The 27372-nt window shown below is 28.1% G+C and overlaps 1 protein-coding gene across 2 annotated transcripts in view; it reads left to right on the top strand.

Moving 5' to 3' along the window:
- The window catches only part of ClC-c (chloride channel protein 3), an 88951-nt gene extending 63537 nt beyond the window's left edge, over positions 1-25414 (top strand). For both annotated transcript variants that reach the window (XM_021144637.4, XM_021144638.4), the window contains 8 exons: positions 2224-2345; positions 6061-6175; positions 7463-7558; positions 8645-8703; positions 19484-19591; positions 19802-19920; positions 22521-22615; positions 24803-25414. In XM_021144637.4, coding sequence (XP_021000296.1) covers positions 2224-2345; positions 6061-6175; positions 7463-7558; positions 8645-8703; positions 19484-19591; positions 19802-19920; positions 22521-22615; positions 24803-24893 — 805 coding nt within the window. In that variant the 3' untranslated portion in view covers positions 24894-25414. The remainder of the gene's footprint in view (positions 1-2223; positions 2346-6060; positions 6176-7462; positions 7559-8644; positions 8704-19483; positions 19592-19801; positions 19921-22520; positions 22616-24802) is intronic.
- The last annotated feature ends 1958 nt before the right edge of the window (positions 25415-27372 follow it).

Below are 27372 nucleotides of genomic sequence, written 5' to 3'. Positions count from 1 at the left end.
TTGTTGTGATTTGTTTATTCATGATGTCATCACATCTTAACATGGTCTACTATACACTTGTTACATAAAAAATATCAATGTAAAAAATGTTTATGTTTAAGATTCTGTTCCTCGGCAGTCTAAATGAAATAAACTGAAGTTAAAATTTTTTCTTTATTATGAACTTTGTTTCTGGCTTTCAGAATGGCTATTTTTTGTTTTGGGCATCAAAATGAGCAGTAGTGTTGTTAAACATATCAATTTCTTTGCTGAGTTGGGGTACCTGTTCCTGGATGAGTTGTGGACATGAATGAAAGCCTAAAAAATATTTAAAACATATTAAAATTGGCTATTATTGGTGTTAAGCTGTGTTTTAAGTAAAGATAATTTCTTATAGTGTAGTGAAACTTACTTAAATTTAATAAACTTTTTAAAACTTTGAAATTATTACCAGAGATTAACTGGTTATTTTAATGTTGTATAAATGATGGAAGCTAAAATTGCAAAATTTTTAATTTGAATAACAATAAATTTAAACTTGTAAATTTAAAGTTTATGCATTCCAAAAAATTAAACTACATTAAGTAAATATTTGTATGCTATGATAAGTACTTATATTTAACTTGTGTTTTTATAGTTGATAATATTGATTCTGAGGTTAATGGTTGATAAAATTGATTCTGAGGTTTGTGATTGATAAATTTATTTTGAGGTTTGTCGTTGATAAAATTGATTCTGAGGTTTGTGGTCGATAAGTTTATTTTGAGGTTTGTCGTTGATAAAATTGATTCTGAGGTTTGTGGTTGATAAAATTTATTCTAAGGTAATAATAAAGTTTAAAATGATTCAGTGTTGGTCTTGTGAAGATGCCCAAGATTTAATGACTTTAGAAATCTTAGAAGTTCTTATGTGTTTAATCATTAAAATTATGATTAAAATTGCATTAACATGGAATAATTGAAAATTAGCTACCATTAAAGTGTGAAATGTTACTTAGTGTTCTAGAATAATGTTTAACAATTTGCTTGCTATCAAATTAAGTAAAAGATTTTTAAAAATAAGCATTTTTTAAAACAATTTTCCTAGTAGTTTGTGATACATCACATACGTAAATAAATGATAATTGGATGGAAAAAATATCAGTACCATTTATTTTAGCAGAACAGCAAGTAATATTAAATTTTCCTAATAACAGCTAGACATATTTACTGTAACAACAGCTAATATTGAAAGCAATGCTCACAACTGAGTTTCAAGGTCTTCGTGGCACGACATAACTGAAGAAATTAAAATTCTGTTCTGGCTACTTACTCACACAGCATTGAATTTGATTACCCTTTCAATGCATCACATTTTAACCGCATCAGGCGCATTTTTTCCTGGTTAGCAGTCTATAGATTATTTCCTGAACAATGTTCAGAAGTTTCTTGTATGCATGAACTGGCTGTTATACAAGAAGAAGTGGTACAAGTGGCAATGGTACAAGAGAAGCATGAGAATTGGTCCAATTGACAGCAATATTTATACTGAAAGACGATTTATCTAGTACTGATGCCACGAAAATTGTCTAAAAGTGAACTGCTAATGCTTTACATTATTTTTGACAGATGCAAATTAATATATATTGTACGTATCAGATGTTTATGTGATCTAGCGATATGGCACAAAATTTCCTAAAAAAGTAAAAAAGCCTTCCTGTAACAGCTCATCTTGGACCAGGAGATGTGGAGATTAATTGACCAATGGTATGGTAGCAATGGAGTTAACATTGTGCCACCTGCTTTTACTTTCCAGGCAAGCTGGTACCCATTGATTTAAAGCCAGTCCAGGCTTCAAGCTGCCACTGAACCTCAGTTTCACACCCTGACAGCTCAGTGCCTTAACTACTTAGCTACTGTGAATCATAGAGAACAGTATACTAAGATAATCAAAAATTAAAATACATGTCGTTATTTGACAAATTGCCATGGATTGATGTATTTTTTATGTTGTTAATCAAATAAATGCTAGGCATTCCTCCCACTAAGACTCATCTCTTCCCTATAAAAGTTTAAATGCTCTTTGCACAAATTTGAAAATTGAATCTATGAACAAGAAACAAACATAATATAAAACACTTTTCTAATAATAAATTATGATTTCAATAAGAACTTTGCCAATTTGGTCTTCAGTTATGTTTTAAAGAATTTACTGATTGCATTTAATATATATTCAATCATTTTATATAAAGTTAACTTATTATAGGTCATACAGTCACCTTAGGATATTTCAGAAAGCATGTCCAGAGGGGCAAAGTTGCATGACACCTGGACTGTATGCTATGGTTGGTGCTGCAGCATGTTTAGCAGGAGTGACTCGCATGACTGGTATGATAAAATCTTTAAATTAGAATTGTCCAACCTATAAGCATGTAGGCTAGAAAGTGTTTGACTATGTCTCTGTAAGCAATTTTAAAATTTAATAATTCTTTAACTGTTTTATCTTTGAGGGATGACAGTTGTCTTTGACAATTAGCATACTACAGAGAAACTGTAATTCAAAGTTTTTTAGAAATCAAAAATAGATTTTACTATTAAGTTTTGACTATAATGTTCTATTTCATTATAAGAACAAGCTAAATGTTGCAAAAAATTATTTTTGAGTGAAATTAACTTTTAAACATAGTCTTGTTCCAAAGTTAGAATTTTAGGATCTAGTGTAGAAATATTTTACCTAAGGTTGGTTGTGAAAAGTAACCTCTAAGAGTTAACTACCCATAAATCTGCTTACTTATCAAAATTATCACTTTACTACAGTGAAAAGAAAATTACAGATTATCATCGGAACTGCATTTTTCTACATAAAGTAATTGAGTGATCAATGATTCAAATTATTAATCCTTTTTTCTGCTTAGGATGGGTCAAAAATTAGGCATTATTGATTTTTTGTGGCACTGTGAAATAATTCTAAATTTCTATTTTTTTAAAGTATCAATTTTTTTACGTCATCCATCTAAGTAATTTTTTCTTACTCATTTTGCGAAAACTTGAGGATTTTTTGCTATATGTGACATTTCAGGCTCCTCCCTTGTACAGTAGACTCATTAAAATTCACCATGATTTCATAACATAGAGTTTGCAATACATTGAGGAGTTTTATGCTTAGGAAGTAAATAGTTGTTAAAATTTTAAAAATAGTTTTTGAACCCTTTCAAAAATAATAAATTAATAAAGAAAATCCTGTGTTAATTAATTAATGTTTACAAAAATGATTTTCGATATGTATTTTTTGAAATAATTAATAAATAATGTCTTAGTTTAAATTTATGTAAAAATTATATGTTTTGTTTGTGTAACTGATTTCAAAGCATTTAATGTTAGGATATGAAACTCATTTCAACATAAAATGTTTTTGAAAATTTTGTTTTGCATGAAAACTGGTGAAACATGAAGTAAGTGTTTATGACGCATTTGATTGAAAACTATTGCGTTTGTAGTTGTTGTTTGGTAATAAAACATCATGCACACGCTATGTTTTATTACCAAAGCATTTAATGTTATTTTCAATGTGTATTTTATTATTCAAAGCATTTAATGTGAAGACATAAAACTCATTTCAACATAACAAAATGTTTTTGAAATTTTTGTTTTGAATGAAAACTGGTGAAACATGAAATAAATGTTTATAACACATTTGATTGAAAACTATTGCATTCGTAGTTGTTGTTTGGTAATAAAACATCATGCACGCTAAAAGTTGAAATTTTTTTAAAAATAAAATGGAACAAAAAAAATGCTTAGGTTCACACACAGAAATAACCATATTTTTAAACATTGTAACAATTAGCAACTGTTTGAGCAGATTTCTCGTTCAACAGAGGAAGTGAGTTAAATACAAGCATGCAAAAGGACTGCGCCTTTTAGCATGGCTGAATTTGAATAATTTTTTATGTGTCAAACTTATTACAAATTCAGCTACTAAACAGTTGAAATTTTAAAAAAAAATGAGAAACATTTCTTGTTACTTTTCATCTACATTGAAACTATCTTTCTTTTCCTGTATTGCATTTTGATTGATTCTAAAACAAACCTTCTTAATTTTATTTTTAAAAAAATTTCAACTTCTTAATATTTTAATGAATTAAGATTTTCTTTTTTTAAATCGTTTGAAGTCCGGAATAAATAAATACACTCAACTAATGTCAAGTTGATTTTATTTTGGAACATAAAAACGGTTGACTAATCATCAATCACTTCCTGGTGAACAAGTAACATAAAACTTAAACAGTGAATGCTTAAATAAAAAAAAACGACATGCACAGTACGCAAATTGAAAAGTCTGAATAACTTTTCTTGTTAAAGTTGGATTTAAATACCATCTTAATGACTCATAGATCTAAAAATATGCTAAATGATTTGTGCAGAGGACATTTTAAATTATGAAATAATCCATTAAAATATTCTTTCTCTGAATAAATATACATTTTATTGACCTGAGTAAATATAGGGGCTAGCCCTAGACAGCAAAAAATGGTCATATTAGTTAATTTGAGAAAGCTGTCAAAGATTTGAGCCCCTTAATGTTAATTTCCTTTTTTGCAAATTTCACCATATCATTGAAACTAATTAAGAAAATCTAAACATTTTTCAAACCATTTAAAAACTAGTTTCTACTAAGATAATTTCATTCGAAATAATATTTTTGTTATTTGTTTATTTAAGAATGATTGAAAATTTTGTTAAGTTGTAAAGTTTTTACTGGATTTTAAACCATGTAATTTTAAATGATTAAATGCAAAGATTGACTGAACAGTATCTGAGTAATAGAATTGTTTTTAAAAATTAATTTTAAGTTTTTATTTCTCAGGAACTTTTCAACCGATTCTTTTTAAACTTAGTCTTTTGAAATTACATAGTTTCAAATTATGTAAAACTTTGCATACTTAACAATTGTCTTGTCTAATATTAAATTAAATAATTATAGCTAATAAAAATTCCTTTTTTTCATGGCATCATTTTTGAATAAAGTAGTTTTATAATTGTTTCCCAAAATTTTTTGAATCCCAAGTTAATAGGAAAATATGCCAAAAGTGAAGAGCTTTGCACTTTTGACCATTCTCCTAATAAATCTCGTATTTTGAGGGTCCGAAATTTGAATCTTTCAAAAAAACTATATTTATTCAAAGGAAGTACATTTTCATATCTTAATTTGTAACTTAAAATATTGTCTGTACGAATTAATATATTTCATCTTAATTCATAGAACCAGTACGATTACATGTTGGTACACAAGAATCTAATCATCAGATCAAAGGTTATTGAGTTGTTTGGTTTTCATTTTTCATACTGTATACTAAGGTGGAGCAAGAAATTCCAAGTATCTTAAATCTTCCATTAGTTGTGCCAAAATGTTGTCAACTACCATCATTAAGAAGCATACAAAATCTTAAAGCTTTTAATTGATATCTTCTAATAATGAAATTATTGAAAACAATGTGCTCGAAGCTGGAGTGATGAGATATGAGTGATATCTTCTCCCACCTTCATTGGCCAAAAGCCGTAAAAAACAAATTACGAAAGCTTAAAACGCAAAAATTTTAACAAGAAAAAACAAATTTTACAGCTTGGCTTATCCTTAAAAGTTATCATTTCAGAATTACAATATTTGTGCAAAAACCAAAAATTTCAGTTAGTATTGCTAACTTCTGGGTAGTCAAGTTTTCTAAAGGAAAAAGCTTGGATTCTTTCTAAATTAAGAGTTTTTGCTGTTTCCTAACAATTTTATCTTAAATATTAATAAATATATATTTATTTTATAATTGATTCTGATGATAAAATGAATATGTTTTTAACGATAGAGATAACAATCATATTTGTATAGAAATTTTAGTTTTTAGGCTTTGTCCAACATGGTTTATTTAGTATATTGTAAATTGTTACTATTTTACTGTATTTTTCTGACAAAGAATGAACTTCTTAAAAATTTGAAAGAATGCTTTCAGTATTAAAGTTAATTCATTAATTAAATATTTTGACCTGAATTTCTATGTTATAAAGTTACTTAGAGATGCTAAATATTTTGAACTTTTTTACACCTATATAGTTTCCCTTGTTGTCATTATGTTTGAGCTAACAGGATCTGTTAATTACATTGTGCCATTAATGGCAGCTGTTATGGCAAGTAAATGGGTTGGAGATGCTCTAGGAAAAGAAGGGATGTATCCTTTATGTTTCTAAAAATTAGCGTATTAGTTTTTACTACTGTTTTTTGTTATATATCACCTGAAAAATTGTTATTTTAAAATGTAAAACACATCAAATAGTTTAATTTTTAACTCTTGTTTAATTGCTAAGCCGTACTTAGTTGCTCAGAAAATCTAAGAAGATACCATTTTCTGGAATGTTTTTGTTAATAACTTATGCATAAACAATATTCCAAGGTTAAAATAATTATAGAATAGGTACAATAGATTATCCTTCACATTTGTGTCATCTCTTGACTAATTTTTTATTTATTAGTAAAGCTGAACTTGATCACTGAAGAAATCTAAATTGCAGATGACTTCTTTAAAAGATAGGTTGAAAATCTTATTTCATAGATGTTTTCATGTTAAATGTAAAAAAACGGGAAAGGATTAGTTGCCATGTTTGCATTGACTGGAAACTTTTTTGATTGCAAAAATTTTTTAGAAGTTTTCCAATTTTACTTGAGATTTTAAATTAGTATTATGCATTTCTAAGGAATGAAGTGAGTTTTTTTACATTAACATTAATCAGATATTTTTTCAAATTCCTTAATTTTTATGGAGATCTTTTTATTTTTTAATTAGTTAAAAATTTCTTTACCAGTATATTTTTCATTAATTTTTTAATTATCCAAAAGGATTTTAGTTATTTATGCTATATTAAATTTTGAGAAAATTAAAAACATAAACTCATTCATAAAGGTTGGTAGATGAAAATGATTTTCATAAAAATATATTTATTTACCTCTATATAATAAATGATTTATAAGTCAAAGTTTGAGATTGCAGAGTAACCATCCCTCAATACCTCCAAGCAAAAACAGTCTAATTTTCTTCACACCTGATCTTCTCAAGATTATTTTTCCTTAATACACAGTCTGTTTCGTCATTACTTGCTTCTTTAAATTTTTATTTTAACCTGCAATCAACAAAGCCTTGGAGTTTTCTGACATTATATTTAAAAAAAGAAGTCAGTCACAGATAGTAAATAGATAGCAGTCAATCTAAATTTGTAGTTATTAGCATCATATAGTTTTTTTTGTTTTTTCCTTTATTTACAATTAAAATCTCTAAGATGCCCTATATGAGGAATAATCCATGTATTGCCCAATACTTTGCATAAAGTTTTATTTTTACTAAATATATTTTCTTTATTGGTGGCTATGAAAATTTAAAGAGAATTTAAAAATTCTGATGTGTTTTCTTGAAAGGTATAAGACATTGAATTGCTATTATTTTTATCTTTAACTCTAAAATTAGTTATGATGCGCATATTCATTTAAATGGTTATCCTTTCTTGGATAGTAAAGAGGAATTCACCCACACAACTTTAGCAGCTGATGTGATGAGACCTAAGTAAGACTTTTTTTAACAGACCTCTAATTAATTATGGATCTTCATTGAGTTGAAGCTACGAATGTGCTTTGTTATTAAAAGTTGATGAAAATTAATTCAAATTATTGATTTATTATTTTTTGAAATATTTATTTTAGAAACTTTTAACCATTTTGTTCAAATATCCATTCTGAATATGTTGAACAGAGAATACTTAGGTTGTCAAAAAAAAAAAGTAAAACCTGCTTTTTTAAATTTATTTTTACTGATTAGCCTGACTACTCTTTTGTTTATTTGATAAGATGCCTATTTCTTAAGTTTCAGCTCCCTAAACATGTGAATTATTTTATCACATCTCATACTGATTTTATTATAAAATTTAGCTCCTACCTGCAATATAATGATGTATAGTAAAATATTGTGATATTTTAGACACATTTAATAGTTCAGTTTTGAAATAAATTTAATCTATTGTTTATTATTAAGCAGTTTTAGTTATAGCACATTTTCATTTTCTTTGGTTTAATTTATTTAGATGACTTACCTCGTTTCTAATTTTATATTATTATTATTATTTTTTGTATCTTTCATAAACAGCGTTGGAATTGTTTTTATTTTAGATGTATGTGTTAAAAGAGATTTTGTTTTTTATACATAATAAATTTTGTTTAAATTTCTTTTTTTGATATTCAATTAATCTTCTTAATAAAAAAGTTCATTGAATTTTTATAATATTTTCATGTTTACACTTTGGCCTCTATTTCCAAAAATAAAATTTTAGAAAGGTTGGTTTTGCTTTTATAATTTATTTATATTTGGGTATAGTATTACCTTGTTTGAAGCTAATTCTCATCACTGCTGAGTGAAGTTTTCATGCACATATTTTTAAATTATGTGTCACAAAATCCAAATAAACTATTTTACTTTTCTGGGATTTCAGTTCTGGCTTCATAAATTTTGGTAATTCTTTCTGATAGTCAAAATCATCCCTAAAAAGATTCATATTTGATTTATTTATATAATTTGATGTTCCACTAGTATCAATTTTTAAAAAAATATGTTTTTGATACATTTACTCAACTTTAATCATAATTTTTATTTTTTTAGGAGGAATGAGGGTCCTCTCTGCGTAATCACTCAAGATAGTATGACAGTGGAAAATATTGGTAAGCAATATGAATATATTACTATCAAGAGTTAACTTTTGTCAAAAAAGTTGTGCCAGAATTTAATTTTTTACAGGTGCAAATCCATTTGAGAAAATTGAGTAACCTGTTAAAGAACGCTATGTAAACTGCTTAAAATAAATTAAGTGTTTTTCGTTTTAAGGTTTAATATATAGCTATTCATCTGTAGATTAATTTTTTAAATTATCTATTTTGTTTCTAAAGCTATGTTAAGTTTCAAAATGGGAGTCTTGACAACTAATGAAGTTAACAATGCTACCTTTTACATATTGTTGTAATATGATTGTTTACCACCAATAATATCTGAGTAAATCAAATTAAAAACTTCTAAAATATTTATAGTTTTCTATATAAACTTAAGGAAACATCAGAGTGAATTTATATTTTTAAACATTCTTAAGGAGTTTTATCTGCTAATGTAGGGTGAATCTCTGCTAAAATTAGTGTTTTTTTCCTGATTGAACTGAATGTACCGTAATTTATGGAAGAAAGGCCGCGGCGATTACGTGTTTAAAAGTTTTAAAATTTTAATTGCGGCGTTTACGATATTTTAAAAATAAATTTTTCATTTTTTTAAAAGAAAAAAAATTTTTTTTAATCAAAATAGTTGCGAATTATGGCAAAAGATGGCGCCACTATTGATAACTAACCACCCCTTAAAGAAAGTGGGTTGATCTCGATCTAGTTCCCACCAAACCGCGTGGTTGATAGCTCTTTCACATTTTTTCTCACTTTGTTACAACGTGCTTTGTGGAGAAATTAAATTGAGGAAAGTTTTCTTTTCAGTATTTGCTAATATTTATACATCGTTGTTATGGACGCGACTTATAAACTGATATCTTCTTATTTAAATAAAAAGAGGTATATTTCCAAAAAATAAATAAATTAAATTAAAAAAAATATTTATAAAATATAAATATGTAGTACAGTATGGAACCCGAAATTCGGCACTTAATCCGACCAAAATTTTTTCTTTCTTTTTTCTTTTAAAGAAATTTTAATGATAAGAGGGGAAAAAAAAGTAATATTTCGTTTTATTTGGATTTTTTTTCTCTTGAAGGAAGTAACTATATTTTATCTTTTAAAAATAAAAACATGAAGAGAAAAAATAATAAATCTGTATCAAACAAAACATAATTGAAAAGTAAAAACATCTGCATTTCCAATGAACAAAATAAAGAAATGCTAGTTGGGAGAAACTGATGAATCAATCTTGACAAGTGCTTTACTGGTTTTGTCCCCCTCCCCCATTTCCCTCTTCTGTTTGACCATAAATTAGCCACACCCTTTTGACATTGAAACTTCTTTCTCACTTGGTGTACAAAATGAATTCTATCCCTTTTGCTGCTTTTTTTTTTTAAAAAAAATTCGATTTATTTATCCTTTTATTGCTTATTAACTGTTAATTTTTTTTGCTACACTTGTTAACTTGGTTTTTTTTTATCGTTATTAGTTGTTTGCTTCTTTTTTGTAGTTATTCATTGTTAGGTTCTTGCCATTAATTGTTACTTTTTTTGTAGTTCCTTGTTAGCTTTTTTTTTTCTTCCGAGGTGAGCATCTTTTGTTAAAATAAAATGTTATGTAAAAGAAAAAACGAGAACAATGATCTCGCTCTGAAGAAGAAACGATTATTTCTTTTTCGGATTATTTCATCTTGAATTATTTATCCTTCGGATTATTTCTTCTTGATTATATCTTATAGATTATTATTTTAATCAATGAAATTTCTAAAGATGGGACAGTTTTAAATTCACCCCATCAAAATATACAATTGAAGCTTAGCTAAATTTATTGGTTCTTCTGAAATTAACAGCGTAATTGAATTATCGTAATATACGGGCGCCATATTGGAATTTCCAGAAGAGATCCAAAATTCTGCAAATTCCGAAATTTCGTCGGTCCCGTGAGTGTCGAATTTTGGGTCCTATACTGTGATGTAAAAAAAAATCATTTATATTAAAGTAATATAAATATAGTTATTTAAATTTTTTACCTAACGATGGCACCAACAGCCGATTGTAACATGTTGTTCTGAGCAGTTTGTCCAAAATATACAATAGCAGATTTCATTATTGATTTTATTATAATTATAAATTTATAAATTTTAATTTATATTTTAATTTAAAACATTAGTAGCATTTATAAGGAATTAATGTTATATATTCACTTTTGCCGCTAAATCGTTATTATGGGTGCGGCGTTTACCATGATTTTTTTTTTTAAGTCTCATTATCACAAGTGCGGCGTTTACGATAGGTGCGGCGTTTCTTCCATAAATTACGGTAGTTCTTTGGTTTTTAGACTTCTGTTATTTGTTTGTGCCGAAATAGAATTGTATAGTCTGACCATTATTTTATCAATCCCCAGATCTAAGTCCTCTCCATTGCTGGAAAAAATAAAAGAATAATTTCCCTTTGTTTAACATGATTTTTTTCTTTCTTAAAATATTGAATGTTTCACACTGTTTTAAATTAGCTCCACTCTTCTACGTGCGTGCACATGTTACTTCATCTAAATCCTTTTTCCACAATCTTCATCAATTCAGGGATGTGATTCTTTTGCAGATTTCTGCTTTTTTTCCAGATTTTTCCATTCCCCCCCCTAATTTCCACAAAAAAAATTTTTTTGAACAAGTCTAAATTAAATATTTTATGAGGAATTTAATTTTCTGCGGAGCAAAAGTATTGAAGTTCTCATTCCTCCCTCTGAAGTTTCTCTAAAAATCATTTGCTTGGTATAAAACTGGTTGATCTTTAAACAGGTATGAGACTTTTTAGCGAATTTCCGCTTTTTTTGCTTTTGTCTCTGAAATTTTCGCCTTTTTATCAAAAACTCCGATTCTCTAGAAGTTTCGTTTTTTTTTTTTTTTTTTAATAAACATCCCGTTTTTTTTTAAAAAATTTTTTTAAATTCAGTCGTTAAAATAAAATAATTATATTTATTTGCGATTTTCAAAGATGAACAGAAAATTCAACGTCCTAGCTGCTAACCCTACCTCATTTTTACTTATTTTAGCTATTTTCTCCAATTTTATGCACAGAAAATAGGATTTTCCGTATTTCTCTCCGTCAGCCAGATAGCTCGTATTTTCGTAATTCAGACGTGGCTGCTTCCTGTTTTCTGGCATGAAAGCAAAGGGGGAAAAAAACGGAGATGGATTTGGGGTGAAAATATTTATTTGCTCATTCAATTAATCTTGTAAATTTTTATTTATTATGTCTAAACAAAAACAATACAAACTAGCCTTTTAGAAGTCCCAAGTCCAGACTCTGCAAATATCTCGATTCTTATTCACGCCATTTTAATATCAATAATTGATTTTCATCTTTGCCTGATTTAAAAGTTTCGCATTGCGATTCTTATTTACGCTATTGGGCAATTCCACGAAAGTGTCAACTTTTAAGTGAAATTTTTTTTTTATGAATTGCATATTTTAATTTTAAAAATATTTTCAAAAATAGCCAAAGTCTACATATTACTGTTTAATTTTTGATAATTTTAAGTTTTTTGAATCTGGCTGCATTCTAAAGTAATCACATGGCTGACAAGTGAATTCTTCACATTTGTGCTCAAATTGTTTTCTTGAAAAATACTTATAAAATAAAAGAAATGTATCTTTCTTTTGCAATATTTTGATAAAAATATGCATATAGTACAAAATTTAAACATTTAAAACATAGCCTTTAAGTCATTTTAAGTTTAATATATTAAATAAAAGTAACTTTTTTTTGTGTCATTCCGTCACATGTTTTAGTATATTTTTTTAAATAGCAACTGCGTTTTTGAATGAAAATGTCTATATTTTGGAATATAAAGCAGATGTGGCATAAGAATCAATGAGAAATTGTAAAATTCTATGCATTTGATTATTAACTTCCAATAATTAGCGTGACGGAATGACACATCTTCGGCGACGGAATGACACATCTTCGGCGATGGAATGACAAAACGAGTCCTTGAGAAGCTTAGTCAAAAACTAGGGAATTATTTTTTTTTTCAATTAACCTAATGGCTAAAACAGCTGTTGAAAGACAGATAAAATGTTGAAAAAGACCAAGATCCCCATGATATGATGAAGAAAAAAAACAGAGAAAGAAAGGCAGAGAAGAAAGCTTCCGCAACAAAAGTTGGACTTAAAAAACTCAGAAGTGCAAACGCTGTTGTGCGGAGATTGTGTAAACAAAGAAAAAAATCAAATTCTACCAATCTCTTCACATACAAATAATTTAAATTCCCTATACAAATTCCTGCAGAGTCTTGGTAAAGCCATAAAAAAAATTTTACACTCACCATAAAAAAATTGTACACTCACTTCCAAAATCACCAATAGAGGTAAAAAAATTAATTCAGTCTTTATGTGAGAAGTATTTAACATCGAACTCAAAAGAAACTAAGTGAGAAAAGTAATGTTGATGAGCTGTTTAATTTGGTTAAAAAATTTTTACTGTCAAGATGATGTTAGTTACAAGCCCCCAAGTATGAAGGATTCAGTCATAATACAAACTCTGACAGAGTAACGAAGAGTGCAGATGCAATATATAATTATGGCCTTAAAAGAGGCTTTTCATAAAGAAGCATATATTGATGTAAAGTGTGTCTTATCTCATTTTTGTTCTTATTCTCATTTTTGTTAAGTGTATTTCATTAATACCTCACAGCACATGCACCTATAAATACCATGTAATTGTGATGTTGTTCTCAAAGGCCAAACAAGATGTTGGCTACTGTAAAACGGCACATAATATGTAAAAGAATTTTATTGTTTCATAAAGTCGAAGCAACAAATCGTTGAAGTTTTGTTTTTGTCCAGCTATTCTATTTAAGAGAGGGCAAAAGAGAATGACTTCAGCTAGACACTTGCTACATTAGCATTGCCAGGAACAAGAGACCTGCACTAGATGCTCATGTAGTTGAGAAGCGAATCATCAAAATTGGAATGCTTTCTAATTTTAACCAAAACCAAGTGTATGATTTGAAAAGCCACTGTTTTGAAGAGGAAATGGAAAATATGATTGAGGAGTATGCGGTCGGCTCTTTAATCATTGTCCCATACTGCGAAAAAAAAGAAGGCACATTTATATGCAGCGCAAATTACTTTGATAAACAAAGACGATTTAGATGTTAAAGTATTTAAAGAACATGGGACAAAAATTGATTTATGCATAAATTTCCTGAGAACGAAGATAAGATGTGACATTGGCAAGTTAGATATAAAACCTCTTCTGAGACAACCTAATTTTCAAATTGTTGAAATTTTAACTTATTCTTACGTAAATATTAATTCTGTTTATCTGTTACATTCTGTTTATCATTTACATATTAATAAAACATTTTTTAAATGAAGACTTTCTTCCACTAAACTTTTTGTCATTCCGTCACGGTCATTCCGTCACAGCAAATAGATGTTAATAACTGCTAGCCAACCTGAGGTTAATTTTCCAAATTCACAATTTACATTGCTTACACATTATACTAAAAGTAAAAAATAGTTCAGGAAAATAATAGTTGCAAAATTCACAGAAACTACCAGTTCTAAGCGGCATGCTGAAAGCTTGGTTGCCAAAATGTCATTCCGTCACACAAGTAAAAAGTTCATAAAATTAAAAATAAAAAAAATACAAAATTCTTTTTTTTTAGTTTATGAATCACATTATACCAATAATAATGATATGCATGAGAAAAAATCATGTTTATTTGAAATTAGATGCATAGAAACTTATACTAATTGTCATCATGCAAGTCAAAATGTCATTCCGTCACATATGGAATTGCCCTATTTAAATATCGCACGTTATGATTCTTATTTACGCTATTTAAATATCGTACGTTATGATTCTTATTTACGAGATTTAAAAATCTAATATCGCGTTTCGTATTTATGCATTTACAAAATCGCGATTTTATTATCAAACATCGATTTTTATATTTACCTTATGTAAAAGTGGAACGTTGCGGTTCTTATTCAGGCGATTTAAATATCGTACATCGCGATTCTTATCTACGAGGTTTAAAAATCCAATAACGGGATTTGTATTTACGCTCTTTTAAAACTCTATGTAGCGATTCGTATTCACACGAGCTTAAATCCAATGTAGTGGTTCGTTTTTGAGGTTGCAATATCAAATACTTATCTTCGTATTTATATGTGCTTTAAAAATTAGACATTGGGATTCGTATTCGCATGATTTCGAAATTATGCATCGTGGTTCGTATTTACGTAATCTAAAAATTACCTGTCATGATTTGTATTTTCACATTTTAAATTCGATATAGAGTTTCATATTCACGTGATTTAAAAGCCTCATATCAGGATTCATTTTCATATTTAAAATCGTGCATTTGATTCATATTCATATATTCATACAATTTTAAAATTAATTATCGAGATTTATATTCACATGGTTTACAAGTTTAAAAATCGCACTTTTTCTGTCAAATTTTTGGATATATATATATAATACAGTGTAAAGTCGCGCATCCGGAATCGATGGGACTTCCAGAAGTCCGTATAATAGATTTTTCCGTATAATAGACCCCCTGGGTAAACAAAGCTTAAAATGATCTAATAAACGATCTGAATCTGAGCAAAAAATAAATAAACATTATTTTTAAGGGGTTCCTGGTATTAGAATATCTAATCAATCAAATATAAAATATGTATTAGAAAAAAATATTGCTGAAAATTTTGAAAACTAAAAAAATTTGACAGTTATGAAAATATTAATCCGCCATTTTGAACTAGAACAATTCAAACAGGAAGGGGAAATTCACGTCATTCTGGAACAAAGCTTAAAATGATCTAAATCTAAGAAGCAAAAAATAAATAAACATTATTTTTTATGGGAATAATGTCTTAGTATTAGATTATCCAATGAATCAAATATGAAATATTAGAAAAAAAATTATTGCTTAAAATATAGAAAACGAAGGAAAATTGACAGTTATGAAAATAATAATCCGTCATTTTTAACTAGAATGATTCAAGCAAGAAAGGGAAATTCCCGTTATTCATTAAGGTTGAGGAGAAAAATTCATTTCCTCCTTATTTGTGAAAGAAAATAAGTGTAAAGAGTAGATCATTCAAGTTGAGGGCAGGGAAGTGACAAATTATTGTTTTCTCTCCAATCATTGACTATCAATCAAGCATAAAGGCGGGGCACGCTGATGGGGTTCTCTTTATTTTTTCTTGTATGACTGAAAGAATCTACTAAAGAAAGAATGTTACCCCCTTTTTTTCCCCCGCCTCCTAAATATTATATGGTCAGGGGAAGAACTAATGTTTCTCAAGGACGTGCATCCTTTTAGACCTATTCAAATTTTCCATTTTGATTCACCCTCCACGTTAACGCTTGCTGCGTTTACCCTTTTCTTGGTTCCAGGAAGTGCCTCTTTCACTAGCCAGCTGCATAGGAAAGGAGGGGGGACTCAATTACGGTCTTTTGAAAACAAATCTCCCTCTTTCCCTGCATTCCGAAGTAGGAGCGTCACTAACGGTAACTCAATGGTCTTGGTAGATCTTCTGTTCTCCTTTGTGATTTATAGGTTCAATGCATAACTCAAGGGCTCAGTGCAAGCTAGAAGAGAAAACGTGTCAAAAGACCTTTTTTCTTTTTTAAAGAAAGGGGAAGATGAAGAGCTGCTTGTTTATTTTGATTGTTAAAAAGTGTCCGGGAAATCAATCTTTCCGGAAAAGGGACGTCCGGATAACCGGATATGGGACGTTACACTGTATATACATTCTTGGATTTCCTCTTTTTTACTTTCTGACTACTCTCATCCCTGATCAATTATCTAAGTGGTTTATAAATTGCTGCTCGTGAGCCAAATATGACTCGTAAGCAACCTTGGTCACTAATTGGTTTCAATTATTAGGTGCAAGCAGCATTATCCATTTATCAGGTTCTTTAATGCTTGTTCTTTTTTGACGTTTTCCGCTTGGGTGTAGTCACTTTTCTCATTCTTAAATTTTTTTAATATGTTAGCAATTATACATCAATGACTTTTCAAATAAAGTACTTTTATTTTACGGAGTAAAATATCTGAAAGCGTCATTTAGTAAAAAAGTGATGACTTGTGTAATGTGGGAATCAATTTAGTATAATAAATTGTTTTCTTATTTTTTTATTACTTAGAAGTGATACTTAATTTAAATTTTAAAATAGTCATCTTTTTAGTATTGTTACAGATCAAAATTTTAAATTTTATTTAACTTTAATTTTCTTGTTCTTTAATATGCTAAAAAGTTATCAGGAAAAAAAATTAAATGAGCGCAAATTAATTCTTAATTATTGTTTCGTTGTAATTCTATACATAATAGCATAAAAATATTGCATTAGGTGAAAATTTTATCAGCTCAGTATTTTTTTGTTATTAAATTTATTTAACTCAAGCTATTACTTGTTTGTGAATTTTTTTAATTTTTTTGTGGTTTTTAGTATTTTTAGAAGTATACAAATTACACTTTTCCTTTTGTTAATTACAGTGAAAACTATTTTCAATGTCTCTAAATTTATTAATTAATAAATAAGGGCACATGTTATAGTTAAAGGATTTACCAAAAGCCAGTAATGAGTAGTAAATGTTTTTTTAATGTTCTGTACAATGAAATTTGGCTCTCAAAAAATCAATAATTGTCCTGCTGAGTGTTAGCTCTTTTGATTAGGGAATTTGCTGAACTATATTATCTTATTAAAATCAAATGACAGGTAAGTAATACAGCACTTAACATCTGTGAATATCATCCAAATCTAATATTTCAATGTAATTCAATAATTGCCGAACGGTAAAGTAGCGTGAGTAGCATTTTTTATTCTATAACAAATGTTAAGATATTTCTTCACTTGAAATAAACCTCATTTAGTGAATTCTGACTAAGAATTTTTCACACATTCATTTAGAGCATTCTTCCAACTTACATGTAATATGAGAGCAATAGAATGTGCTATGACTAATTAATATTCATCTGCTTCTTATCAGCTGTTGTCAAAAAGATACCTGGCTATTAACAAAGAAGCATAATAAAAAGAGGGATTAGCTTTCTCATACAAAGAGATATGTAAGGGGGTTATGTTTTTATTTTGTTAGTCCAATAATGCCAAGTCACCCATTTTGGGATCTCATATAAACAACTCTGAAACCTCTTTAAAATAATTTTCTTGCCCCTCTTTTTATTATGATTTGCAAACAGAACTTTTATTATCCATAGGCAAAGTTTATAAATGGCCTTATATAAAGTATTTATATTAAAGATTTTAAAAATAGGAATTACATTATTATAAACTTTTTGAAAAAAAATTTCAACAATGCTTTAAATGTTTAATATTTGTTGAAAATTATTAAATTATACAGATATCTATTATCATTATTTACTAAAAAAAACTTTATTCTTTATTCCCAAAAAGGTGACTTGGCACAAAATGGGTTTAATACAATCCTAAATAAGTTCAACTTGCTATTGTATTATTTATTTGAGAACAGGATTTCTACCCTCCTGTACTAACTTGGAAAATTTTGTTAGATATAATTGCAACCATAAAATACATGTTAATTGTTTCCCTCCAAATTTTAGTGAAAATCTTCTATTTCTGGATGATCCAAAAAATCAGTTTTGACAATGCATAAATACTAGTGAATGTAATCTTACGATAAAAAAAAATTTATATAACATAATGAGATTAAATTATAAAACAGATCAAATATATTTTAAATAACATTTACTTTAATCTTGTTCTTGAAAAAGTTGTGATGCAAGAGAATATAAAGAAAAATATAAGCTAGTTAAAAAAAAAATTCTGATTTTAAATATTTAAAATACATTTTTCGAAATATTAAGCTGAAAAATCAGCAAAGGAATCATCAAAAAGTATGTCTAAACATTCAGTATAAAGATTTTCATTGTCCCCAAAAGCCAGGTTTACTTTTAAAAGTAGTGAATGTTTATTCCATCTAGTTCATTAGATGTTATACATCGTGAAAATGCATTATAATTTTTTTGCAAATTATATTCCTAATCACATTTTATATGGATGTTCTCTTCAAATTTCTAACTATTAAAAGGGAGTTATAAGTTTTCTTAAACTGATAAATCAGTATAAGTACTTACCCAATTTGTAGTAAATTTTTTCTGTAGGCTTTTAATGTTATTAAGTTTTACGTGGTTAAAAAAATTCTTATAAGTTAAAAATGTTTTTACTCTTTATTAATTTAAATTATAATATTTAATTGTTACAAATTATTGTTCTGCATTGAATTATCTTTGTAGTTTGTGGTCTGTCTTAAAATGAAATGCAGCATTTTCCATCCATGCAATTAATTTTAGAAACATGATTGAAAAAGAAAAAAAAATTAAAATATTATTAAGGTACTGAAACATTTCCCTGCTTCCCTGACTTAACTGTTAGACCCACATTATTCAAGTTGTGGTTGTCCCTTATATTTTGATGGTTCAGAATCTGATTTCCTTGTGGGTGAAAACATACATTTTATTAGAGAAAATACTTTTTGTGTCTGATTTTTTTAAACAAGATTCTCAAATTGAGTAACATAACTAATTAGCTACAGAGTTATTCTCTGACCTACATTTTTTATAAGTAGCTACATTTTATTTACAAAACAAATGAGATAAATTTTTATCTTGTAACTAACTAGTAAAATTGTAAATGTTTTATTTTTTAAAAAAAACTTTATTAGCAGGATCTTATTTAAATTTTTTTACTTTTACAGTTAAGTAGTTTTTAATTGCTTCATGTTTCATTTTCAGAAAATTTACTTAACTCTACTGATCACAATGGATTTCCCGTTGTTGTATCGTCTGAAAGTATGTACTTAGTGGGCTTTGTATTACGCCGAGATTTAAGTCTTGCTCTTGGTAAGTATAATTTGTTATAATTTATTTGTAAGGTACATTATTTACAGTTTATTATATACTATATGAGTCAAGTATTTTCCTGATGATAATAACTGTTTATCCTAAATTATCTTAAATAAAGATTAATTTAATTGCGATTATTTATTTTGTTTTATTTTAATCACAAATACTTCTTAGTACAATTTTATATGGCTCTTTCATTTATCTTAGCAAATGCCAAAAGAACACAAGAAGGTGTTGTTAGAAATTCTGTAGTCATCTTTACTTCTCATATCCCAACTCCTTGGCATGGTCCACCTCCTGTAAAGCTCAGAAAAATTTTAGATCTGGTAAAATTTTTTACTTTTCATTTGAATTTTTGTACATTAAAAACGCTGCTCAATGCACATTTGATTGAATAAAGAACAGTTCCCCGCTTGTGAAAGATAAAAGTTGTTGTGCAGTTAGTGGATTATTGTATTTGTTCTACTGTAATACTGTCATTGTTCAAAATTTTTGTTTTACAATCTGTGCACATTTCAAACGTATAAGTTTCAAACAACAGCTTTATTATGAAATTAGATAGAACATTAATTTCAATTGAGCTTTTTTAGTTTTGTAGTTAAATATTTAGAATCTGTTGTTAAAAACATATTTGTACCTTTAATCTAATAAAGTTTAAATAAATAAAAAAACCTTAGCTATACGAAACATTTTAGAATTGTTGCGTTTGAACTTTTAGAAAATTTTGGAATTTGTTATGCAGTTAAAGTTATCATAATTTTCAATCATTTAATTTATGTGGGTGCAGAGCTTGTTCACTTCCGCTCTGTGACGTGACATCCAGTAATTGCTACACATTTATTTATTTTTTTGCTTTGAGAACAAAATTCATCTCAATTACTTAATGCATTCGATTAAGATTCTTTTCTGTTTCATAAACTTGTTGGCAGCATTTAAATTAATTACTGTGTCACAATGCTTTATTTCTATTCCTATCATTTTCAACTAAGTTTTATATAAACTCTTAATAACAAATTTTGGTAAGTGCTAATTACATAAATTAGAAGCTCTTAGTTCATCAAAAACAGTATTAAATGCAATTTATTATTGTACAGTGCACAAAAAAAAATGGACCACCCTGAATACTTTTTGATCTAATAATTAGATCTTTATGTTCTAGGACTCAATCTTCATGATTCGAGGGGGTGACCTCAAATATGCTAATTAATTCGTAAAAACGTTATTTTAAGTTACAAAATCAGACACAGAAAAGTACTTTCATTGAATAAGCATACCTTTTTTGATGGATTCGGATTTCTGACCTTCAAAATTCCGCAGTCTGGGAATTATGGTCCCCATAGTTTGGTCTGGAGAACCATCTAAAGTTTGGACTCCTTAAAGTTAATCTTACTTTTTGCGTATTTTGCTATATCATGAAAAAACATTTGCGCACAATTATACAATTCATTGATATAATCAATTTCACTGAAATTTTGTATTTTGCCATGTAAAATTATATTCTTTAAAATGATGTAAAACATTCTATAGCTTATAATTCAGAATTTTTTGACCAGTATTTAAACAAAATGATATAAAATGGTAAATATTTACCAAAAATTATTTTTTGTATGAAATTATCTTTGGCTAAACAAATTTTATAATTGTGTAAAAATATTTTTCAATTCGTTTAAAAAAAATTTGAGATATGGCAAAATACACAAAAAATTTAATTAACATTAGAGGGTCCATATTTCCCAGATTGCGGCTACCCCCTTTATTTTGGAGGTCAGAAATCCATCAAGAAAAAGGTATGTTTATTCAGAGAAAATACGTTTTTCTATGTGATTTCGTAGCTTAAAATATCGTCTGTACTAATTAATTAGCATATTTGTGGTAACCCCCAGAATCATTAAGAATGTGTCCTAGAACATGAAGATCCGATCATTAGATCAAAACTTATCAATGGTGGTCTGTTTATTATTTTGTGCACTGTTCATTAGCAACTGTTACCAATAAACGTGTGGAAGAGTCTGACTCAATTCATTGACAATCTTCGAATATTTTTTTTCATCATAAGATTTAACCAACAACTCTAACTTTACAAAATATTTGTTATGTTGAATTAAGGGACCATCAACAAATTGCATCAAAGTGGTGAAGTTTCTTATTTAATCCGATCAATTTTGTTTGCGTAATGTTATAAAGAAAAAACATCTTTATTAGATAAGCTTATCTATCATAAAATGTTATTGGTGAGATGTGCGGTCATATACTTATATACTTTTTTTAGAATAAGAACTCAAATCTTGTATGTTAGAGAGTTAGTTATTCCAAGAAATTTAAATTTTTCAATTTTGAATCTCTTCAGTTTATTTAAAATTTAATTATAATTTAGTAATTTTTTTTAAATAATTGGGTGCATTTTAAAATAGTGGAACAATTTAACTAAAAATTATAAGTTCTGAGTAAACAATGTTAATCAAATTAAAAAATTTTAAGCAAAATATTCAATCTTTTGATTTTTTTTAGAAAAAAATTATTGTAATTGAGAATTAAAAAGTAAGGACATTTTGAATCAACTATGGAAAAGTTATGTAACTTAAAGGGAAACTACTGAATGGATTAAAAAAACTCTTTAATCTTAATTTATATTATTTTAGTATAATACCTCTTTTAAATTATAATTTTTATTTTAGTTTAATTCGAAAGTCATGCTTCTAAAGTTTTAAGTTTCTGTGCAGGTTCAGCTTTTGATGGCATATCAGAGAAACCTTATTATAATTATGTTTATTTTTTGTCTCATTTAATGCTTTTTACTTGGCATTTTTACTGGTGACTATTCTTTGCGAAGAAGGTAGATTATACAGTCTGGGCTTATGTTTGATTTATATGAATTTTCTATGTGTTATATGAAAATAAGTATTAAAATTTTTTTATTCTTTTTCAGGCTCCTATCACAATAACAGACCAAACTCCAATGGAAACAGTAATAGATATGTTTCGCAAACTAGGTTTGAGGCAAACTCTTGTTATTCATAATGGGTGAGATTTAGTTTTTGAATATTTCTTCGATAATTATCAGTCAACTTTTCCCATTTTTATGGGACATTTTTCTTGCATTTATTTATAGTAGTATGAAATTTTATGCTCTATATCTTTTTTATTTTTTTAATATAATAAATTTGAGTTTCAATAATTTTGACCAAAATTATACATAAACAATTAAAGGAAATGTATATGCAGTGAAGCAGAGCGATGAAGTTCTTAAGGATTGGAAAAACTCTACACTCTACATTTTGTAAACAGCTGAGACTTCCAGGTTGGCATCCATGCTATTTCTCACAAAAGATTTTGTTTATAGAAATGACATACAGTACTGCCACAAAATATCTCCAGTTGTCGACACATCATAGAATAGATTCTCCATTATGCCAGAGATTTTCGTGGTTATTATTTTATGATTTTCAAATTAGATTAATTTACAAATATTCTCCTTGTATTGTTAAAGCAGGTCATTGAAATTTGTGTTGAAAATGCTATGTTTTCAAATTAAACATACTGCTAAATTTTACAAGAAACAACAAATGACATTTCAGCCATAATTTGATTCATCACATGCCCAATTTTGTAAAATACTGGGTCAGACTCATGATGAAAGGATAAATTATTGAAACTTTACTTTCATTAAAGAAATTACAAAAACGCTGTTGCGTAATTATATAAAAAGATAAATCACTGTAAACATTAAAATTATTTCAAATGAGTCATGTCTGCTAAAAAGCATTTTTTTGTGTCTGTTTGTCAGATCTTAACAGTGAAAGATTCGATAAGAGATATTTGTTCACTAGTATGGTTTTCTAACATTCTCCTCTTGTTAGTTTTGATGTGGAAGGAAACTCAACAAAATTTGACTGATAAGAGGTTCTGTGTAGTATTTCAGAATATTACACAGTATTATTGGACCAATTAAGGGATGAAATCAAAAAGAAATGGCTCCAGATGGCAAATAAAGAGGTTTTTTTCTCAACTATTTTAATACCTTCCTTTCTTATAGAATGACTTGCAGAGTCTGCAGAAATAAATATGGATGAAATTTGTTTTACTATTATAAAGCCTTGATGAGGTATAATGAATCTTTCAACTACAGCGAAAAGTCCCATATCCAAAATGGCCAGGACTTCCACTAGTCAGGAAAATAGATTTTTACGATTAATAGGTCTTAGTGTTGAACAAAAATAAAACTATCGTTTTCCAATTAAAAAAACGGATGATAATTAGCATCAATTTAATACAACGAAGTTTTCTTATAAGTTGAATGGCATTTAACAAACTAAAGAATGTTTAGTATAATGAAATATGTGTATTATTAAAAATAAATAAAAGGGAGCAGACAATAATTGGAACTTTCTCTTCAAATAAAGATTATCTTTTTTCCCCTTCGTACTGATTATTGTTCCACTCCCACAAGTAATCAGATAAAAATGACATTTAAAGACAAACCTCAAATTCTCAAAGTAAATTAATCTGATTTCATAAAAAAAGTATCTAAAACAAGGAACAGAATTAAGATCTTTTAATGACAATGTCTATAACTTAAAACGAATTAAATCTTGTCTGGTGGTGTTCTTTTCGAATACTATTAATATTCAACTTCATTAATATTCAGTTTTTTTCTTCCTCTAAGTACTACTCTTGTCTTTTAGACATCTCTTTTAACATGCTTATTGATACTAAATGAATGATTAGATGTAAGAGAGGCGGCAAAAAGAAATAATTTTTTCTTCTTTTTTTTTACTAACGCTTTTTATTGTAACAGTTCACAAGCATTTAAGGAAGAAACATTTTATAAAGAAAAGAATTTTTTTTATTTTTAAAAAGTGTAAGAAAAATAGACTGTCTATTGGTAAACAGACATCTGGGTATTCGAGTTTGTTCTGTATATATAATGTCATTCACACTTGTTATTGTGTCTTGTAAGTGTTTCTACTGAGAAGTTAAAATGAATTTTTAAAAAATTAAAATTTATCTTACTTTCTAAGCATTTCACTTATTTACACGCTTCCAAAATGTATTTGATAAAGTTATAAAACAATTTTGATTTCTCATATACTTCTGTTCCCATTTTTGAAAGTCTACAGTAGTAATAAAATTATTTGTCACTTTGAAACTATTTTGTGTTAAAATTAACTATTTTTTATATATATTTGTGATTATTTTTATTTTTTTCAGACGACTTCTTGGCATAATTACTAAAAAAGATGTCCTCAGACACATTAAGCAACTAGCTAATCAAGATCCAGAATCTGTGTTATTCAATTGAGTCATTCATTATTGTACAAATTGCATTTAATTTTACCCACGACTTTCAAAATGTGCTTTATTGGCATACTGTTGAACATGAATTATCTATTAATGGGCAGGACCTATTGGAATTAAGTGAATCGACATGCGCTATGCAATTTCTAAGTTTGTTTCTGAAATCTATTTGTGAGGAAAATGAGAAAAAAAATTAAAAATTAGAAATCATCAAAATCAACAAATGTAGTGTCTTTGCTATAATCCTTAGATTATTTTTATTCGTTTTTATTATTCTGCTAGTCTTATTCCTATGAATAAATAAATCTTTATTGCACTGCTTTATTTATTGAAATTTTTATTTATGTGGTTAGTTAGTTGCCCAATGTATCTTAATATGAATGTTCATTGTAAAGATCATTAAGTTCTTGTATCGAAAAGGATTTCCCTTGCCTTCCTTGTCTCATGTATTATAAAATGTTACTCATTGAATATTGCATGTGCTCAGATATATATTATATTTATAAAATTTAAACCAAAGAAAAATGGCATTTTTTCTTTATCTTAAAAACATACTTTTAATGTTATGTGTAAACAACTTCAGTATTTCTAAAAAATATCTTTAATATGGATGTAGAAATATGCTATATTGTTACTGAAATCAAATTGGTTTTTTATTATTAGAAGAGTATACAGGGCTTCATATAAGCAGTATGATACAATCTGTCTACTACCTATTTATTTTTATTCCCATTTTCAAGTGAACATTTAGAAACTTTACTTATATGGAATATTTATGTACAATGTGCAGAAAAATAAATGAAACACCCTGAATAACTTTTGATGTAATAATCGGATTTTCACATACTAGGAGTCAAACCTAATGGTACGAGGGGATGACCTCAAATATGCTAATCAATTTCTGCAGACAATATTTTAAGTTACGAAAGCAAATTGCACTCAAAAGCATACTTTCTCTGAATTAACATACTTTTTTCAACAGATTTGCACTTGTGATCCAAAAAATATAGGGGAAACGACATTCTGGGTAATATGGTCTTAAGAGTATGGGCAGGAGAGTAGTCAAAAGTTTGGACCCCTTATTGTTAATTTTACTTTCTGCGTATTTTGTCATATCTCAGGAATTTTTTAAGCAAACTAGAAAAATATTACTCCCAAATATAAAATTTGCTTATTAAAAATAAATCCATGCAAAAAATAGTTTTTTCCTGGTGTTTATTTTTTTTGTAAGGTATACAGTTTTTTACATCATTTTAAAGAATGTAATTTTTTAAGGCAAAATTCAATATTTGAGCAAAATCGGTCAAATAGTTCCCGAGAAGTAGAATTTTATAATTGTCGCAAATTTAAAATTAGATTTCCTCTAACTTTTTTCTGACTATAATCTGAAACTGTAGACTCTCAGCCACACTTAGATTAATTTTATATATCTATTCACATACATATGTGAGCTGCTTGCTCAGTACAAGGATCAGCTTATAATCCGTTGCCAAATAGAAAGATAACACATAGACATATTGAGGGTTATGGCGAGATACAAACTACCTCCATGCTTTCCCTTGATTTATTTAAGAGGTCAATGTCTCTTGGCTCCGAAAATCTCAACTAATTGCTTGCATGCCTTTCATTTTCAGCTTGCAAAAGGACCTAGGGTGCTCAGTATAGATCCGCTTTTGACTGTTCTAAGTGCTTGTCATCAGGCTGCCTAAGTGGGAGAGCCATCCTCTTTGTAGAGGATGAAAGTTTTGGTGACATGTCTTCGGATCATCCTCAAGGATGTTTCCCATACCGTCTATAATAGCCCAGTGTGCAGCTCTAGTGCAACGTAGATTAACTACTACTACCAATCAGTCAAGTAAATTTAGGGTTTCTGTAGCACTACATTTAGGGCTATGATGAGAATTGAACTCGCTATCTCCTCGCTTCAGAGCATTTGTCAAAATGGCAGTATTTTTCGGCTAGAGAAGCCTCTTACTTTTCAAATGAATTCTCTTTTAGCTTCCCTTCATCACTTGTATGATGCATGATGGTTAGTAAAAACATTTAAACCCATCTAAAATTAATCTGGTGTTTTTTTATTAGGGTTAGGCTGAAATTTTGGACCAATTTTTGCCTAACGTGCTGATTAAAAAGCAACGCATAGTTTAGCCTAAAATGGCTGTCTGAGAATTCAGCTAAAGTATTATTTTATTACTTTTTAAATGAAAAATTAGGCAGTGTGAGTCTTTAATTGCCATGTTAAAAATAGGAGAATGTAGCAAAAACTGTTGTGGCACTGGTAGTAGCAGGAGGCCTAGAAAAGCAATGGAGAATTGCTTTTCTGAACTATTCTGGCTGGAGTGGTTTGTCTTCTATAATGTCTCTAGGTAAAGATTATAATTATGACCTAGTAAGTATTATAGCTGTTTAACATATTAAGGTATAGCTTAAGAACCAGTCATGCTGCATGTGAAAAAATAGTGTATGCGAATTTGTAGTTGCAA

This window comes from Parasteatoda tepidariorum, chromosome 11 (assembly GCF_982258835.1).
Source record: "Parasteatoda tepidariorum strain Cologne lab strain chromosome 11, Ptep-v5.0, whole genome shotgun sequence".
Taxonomy (NCBI): Eukaryota; Metazoa; Arthropoda; class Arachnida; order Araneae; family Theridiidae; genus Parasteatoda; species Parasteatoda tepidariorum.
This window is presented reverse-complemented; position numbering and strand designations above follow the sequence as displayed.